The sequence below is a fragment of the Amaranthus tricolor genome, chromosome 9 (genome assembly GCF_026212465.1).
Source record: "Amaranthus tricolor cultivar Red isolate AtriRed21 chromosome 9, ASM2621246v1, whole genome shotgun sequence".
NCBI lineage: Eukaryota > Viridiplantae > Streptophyta > Magnoliopsida > Caryophyllales > Amaranthaceae > Amaranthus > Amaranthus tricolor.
This window is the reverse complement of record NC_080055.1, coordinates 4,953,709-4,959,199: the sequence shown is the minus strand read 5'-3', so window position 1 is coordinate 4,959,199 and position 5,491 is coordinate 4,953,709. Positions and strand designations below refer to the sequence as shown.

Genomic DNA, 5,491 nt, shown 5'->3' with positions numbered 1-5,491 from the left:
TTGCCTTCCAATTGGGCAAAGTTATGGATACTTCCTCCTGGAAGGGAGGTGTACCATGTCAGTGCTACTCCTGTAAGAGTAGTTGGGAAGAACTTGCACCACAGTGATGGGTTAGTGGTATACAGCAGCATCAGGTTCTTGTAGGCCATTAGGTGTTCCTCTGGGCAGGACGTTCCATCGAAGGCCGCCATGTTTGGGATCTTTATTTTCCCAGGGTTGGGAGTATTCAGTATCTTCGGAGCCAACGGAGAGATTATTGGTGTGAGATCTTCATGAAGGCAACTCCTCTTGTCCTCATTCCGCGGCATAGTGTCGGGACTGATGGGACGGCTAGATCCCGCGAGTTGTACCTTTTTCCTTTCTTCCCTCCTTTTATCTACCAGCGATTGAACGCTTTCAGACGCCCTTTGTTTCTTGCTTTCTAGGAAGGTACGGGCGTCTCGAGAGGCGGTTTTAGATTCGTCAGCTTGCGGATTCGTCTTGTCGAGGCTTGTGAGGGTCCTGGATCTCTCTCGCCTCTTCTTGTTGCGCCTACTGGAGTGGGAAGTCCTCGAATTCCCCTCTTGAGATTCATGAGACTTTGGTATCTCTTGATGGGGTTCGATTCGTTCCTTCAAACTTTTTATTTGGTCCGCCATGTCCTCTAACACTCATTGTTGAGCAGGATTATTATTTATGACGGCGCGGAGTTGTTCAGAGAAAGCGGCAGTGAGGTTTCGTGGCAGCATGTCCAAATCACGACGAGTCACGGCTTGGTTGTTAGCATGACCTGCGGAAGTGTCTGTATCTGTGCTATGCACGGTAGCTGTTTGGGTCGGATTCTTCTTAGGAGCCATGACTTTTTATTCAATCCCCACAAACGGCGCCAAACTGTTTCGGTAATGAAACGAGGAAGTGGAAAACACTTGAAATACCGTTAGTAGAAGCGTTATCAGAAGCGGCGATTCGTGGATGGAAGCGACTTGAATTCCTGCAAAACAACACGTTAGCCTTGTCCGGGGGGTGATCTCCCGGAAAACCCCTCCGATGCTCAAGTTAGAACGTTGATATGAGATTATTGAGTAGATGATTATAAACTTAATGCAGGAAGGTGTCGGGGTTGATATTCCTAGAATTTGGGTAGGCTGATAAAGTGGAGTATGAGTAGGGATACTTAAGAGGATTATTTTCAGATGATCCTTTCCTTTTAGCTGTTCACTCTTTTTTATAATGGTGAAGAAGGAAGTTATTTCTGAGGAGAGGTGGATTATCATGGGGGTAGTGGGCAGTTATCAGCCTTGGAAGAAGGAGAACCAAGCAATGAGGGAGAAGTGGGAAGTGGGGTCAATCTGGAGGTTACGTTCCTGGAGGGAGTTAGGGTTTTGTGTGGGTCACCTGCTTATGGGCCAACTGAAGAGTTGGGAGAATCCAAGAAAGGCCCATTGAATGAAAGTCAAGGTCAAAGGTTATTAAGGTAAAATGACATTAATAATTTAAGTAAATAATTAAATTAGGTAGGTGATACCATGACAAATAATAATAAATAAAGTAAATAAAAAATGCGAGAAGGAAAGAAAAAAAAACTAATAAGAGAAAAAGAGGGAACTTATAAAATAATCCACATACTTAGGCTCAATTTGTTTTTTCGTTAGCTTAGCCTACAAATTATTTATTCAACTCCACCTAAAATAATTCTTCTTCTAACTCTGTGATATGAAATTAATTGAGGTTGTTAAACAAAGGAAGTCACTTAGTAGTATATAAGATATCTCTCTTTTTATTTTATTATTTTTTTTATTTCTTTCCTTCTCTCATTCTTAGTTTACTTTACCTTTTTATTATTCTTATTTCTATGACCAAAAACCTAAAATCAGATTGCTTCTTCCTATTATATTTACGGGAAATTCCACGTGGTAACCAAAACTTTTAAAAAACTTCACGCGGTAACCATGAGATTTACTAAATGTACCACCGTGACCTTTTTACACATAACACGTTAGCAAAAATTAACTTTGAAGCTTTAAGGCTCTAATATGCCTATTTATGTGACTCACCACTTCAAATGCCATCGGTTTCAACCTTTTTCCCCAAAACATAAACCCTAACTGTACCATCTCTCATCAAAATTATATTTTTTCCCCCAAATCCAAAGATAGTAAAGTTAGGGTTTATGTTTCCGGAAAAAAGGTTGAGACTGATGGCATTTGAAATGGTGAGTCGCATAAATAGGAGTACAACAGCCTTAAAGCTTCGAAATTAGCGTTTGCTAACGTTTTATGTGAAAAAAGGTCACAGTGGAACAATTTGGTAAACCCCAAGATTACCGCGTGGATTTTTTAAAAGTTTTGGTTACCACGTGGAAAACCCAAAACCTCAAGGTTACCACATGGAATTTCTCTACATTTAGAGAACTAAAGAAAGCATAAGAACCTATTCTAGAATATAAACATAATGTAAACGAAAGCATAAAGTTAGGCATAAGTCTTGTATACAGATATGAAGGAGTATTTATAGTCTAAAAGATGATGCCTAAAGTGCCCCTAAACACCCACAAGTCAGGTTCAAGGGGAAAAATTAGTGTGTAGGAAAACAGGTCCATTCGACTAAATAGGTATGTCATTTGATCAAACCTCGATGATTCTTAAAAAACTGATTTTGTGCTTCAGGAGCCATTCGGCTGAATATAAAGGTTCATTCAGTTGAATGGTTGTCCTTTGCCCGAACTTCCATTGAACTCAACCAAAACAAAAACTCTGTAATAATGTGAATGAATGATTATTCGATTGAATGGATGATTATTCGATTGAATGGGGAAGGATCCTTCGGTCGTATTAGTGTTGTTTTACCTGACGAGCTTGCATTTGCCTATTATAGAAATGTTATAGGATTGTCAAGAGCTCCATTTGACTGAATATTTTTGGATTCGGTCAAATCCTTATGTAAACGCATATCCTTGCACCTTTGAAACACAACGAGTATCTTCAAACTTCGTGTTGCTTCTAGGGAGCTTTTAAAAGCGTGCCAAAGCCTTCAACACATGGAAATCAACCTTTTTGCCTTCGAAATACCTAAAATAACCATTAAATAACCCAAAGGCAATAACCCAAAGGCAAAAACAAGGTATAATCACGCGTAATACATATGAAATCATTGAAAAATACAAGATTTGACGCATTAGAAGGATAATAAATGTGCACAACAATTAGCCAAATGGAACTAATATTTTATCTTTTTTTATTTCTCTATGTAGAAATTTTTTCCACATATATAATTACTATTTGGTACTAATATGGGACACTCAATTTTATTAACAATGTATTGTATTGTACTCACTTTCGCAACTAATGTAAGAATTGTAGATTTAGCAACAATATATTAATGACACCGTTAATATAACGATTTGAGTTGTCCTTATTTTCGCCATTAATGTGGTATAATTCAATTTGTATCATTATAAACTATTTATGAATTATACATAAAGTTTTTGTATTGATGCGCTTCAGCATGTTAATAAGAGATAAGAGTTTTTTTATGTCATTTTCATAGGAAATCTTGTTAATTTATTGATAAAGTTCTTTACAATGTTAGATTATCTGATAACATTCACTATTTGATAAATTAAATTAATTATTAATTTATTAGTATTATTTGTTAATTCAAAGTTAATCATAAAATTCATGAGGTTACGACTTGTTTTCAATTATAAATCGGATTGAGTTTATATCATTTCAGTTAAGAATCGATTTGGGTTTACAAAAGTTCGACTAAAAATCAATTTGGGTTAAATCGATTTAGCCAAATCAAGTTCGATTTTATATATATATTTCGGGTTAGAAATGACTAGGGTTGATCACTATTAAATTTAGATAATCTAAGTCAATAGTTACATATCGGTAACTAAAATCATGCTTAGTTTGGATCATATTTAAATAGCTCTACTTACGACCTACGCATTGGTGATTAACTCTAATAGACAAATGAGCTCGAGTAGAATACACTCAGCATATAAACAGGGCACAACAACCAAGGCAAAAATAAAGATACTCCATGATAATAGCCAGAGTGATTAAATAGTACTTACCAAAAAATCAAAGCAGAAAACAAAAACAGGGCACAAATTAAGGGAAACAGAACTGACTACCGAGACCCAAGCAGGGTCCGCATTCATTATTCCCAGCTGTCTTACTCTACTCTTTCCCATGTGACTCACCTTCCCCTTCAGACCTCATCTTTAATGCTTCCTACATTTCTTCACCATTCTTTTTCCTTCACTCATTCTCCTCCTATTTCCTAAACAACAATGTCATCCTCAAAACCCCTTATCTTTTTTTCTTTCATTCTGTTTATGATCTCCTACATTAGCTTCCACTGTACCCCAGCTACAGCTCTCATCACTGACGTTGGATTTGACTGGGCTTCATCATCATCTGCAATATCAATGGTTTATTCTGATGATGATTTTGTTGATAATCAGCTAAATAATCTTGATGAAGAAAATGTAATTAGTAAAAGGAGATCTCTATACTGGAATAGAGTGTACTACACATATATTTCTTATGCTGCACTCTCAGCTAATCGTGTGCCATGCCCTCCTCGTTCTGGTAGATCTTATTATACTCATAACTGTTTCAAAGCTCGTGGACCTGCTAATCCTTACCATCGTGGTTGCTCTTGTATTACTCGTTGCCGCCGTTGATTATCTTCTCCATTTATTAATTAAGTGCTTATTTAATTTGTTTAGTGTATTATTAGTAGTAGTATTTTAATCAGAGGTTTTACGGTTAATGTTAAGGGTTTTAAACAATGTTAAATTACAAAAAAATCTTCTATGTAATATCATTAAAAGAAAATCTTTTTCTTTTGTGTGTTGTGATTATTATTGCAAGTTTTTAAGTAGCTTTCAATTGGGGTCCTCGTTTGGTTGTTGAGGGTTGATTTATGCTTAGTACTTTTGTGTAAAATTGTGACATTATAATGCTCGTATTTTAATCAAAATAAAAGCCTCAAGAGGTTATTTAATTGAATAACAATATGAAAGTAATAAGTATGAATAAGTGTTTTATGAGCTATCTTAAATACCTACCGCATAAATGTAATTTTATTTATAAAGATTTAACAATATAATATATATAAACCTCTCATTATCTTGAGAACAACCTCAAGTTTATATAAAGATAAAGCCCTCTCACAATATATGTGTTTTTATTTTATAAATGATGTATTCTTTTATAGAAAAGGAATACATCATTCTAGAACCACACATTAAATCATCATTCAGCCACACATTTAACATCAACAATGAATATCACAATTACTATGACAATTAAGCATAGTAATAAACGAAAACAAACCACACTTAAATGCCAAAAATGCATAGAAAGGAATCAAAAACATCCAATGAAGATGCTCGCGCGAGCCCACCAACTGCTCAAACGAGCACTCTTCACAACAACTCACTGATTGCTTCTGACTCATCTGCTTGGAAGAGCCACCTACTGCTCAAACGAGGACC

The 5,491-nt window shown here is 36.0% G+C and overlaps 1 protein-coding gene across 1 annotated transcript; it reads left to right on the top strand.

The window, feature by feature from the left end:
• Positions 1-3,706: 3,706 nt before the first annotated feature.
• LOC130824311 (protein RALF-like 34) lies at positions 3,707-4,994 on the top strand. The gene has a single exon (XM_057689245.1). It carries the CDS (start codon positions 4,280-4,282, stop codon positions 4,673-4,675), a length of 396 nt encoding a protein of 131 aa, XP_057545228.1. The 5' UTR covers positions 3,707-4,279; the 3' UTR covers positions 4,676-4,994.
• Positions 4,995-5,491: the final 497 nt, after the last annotated feature.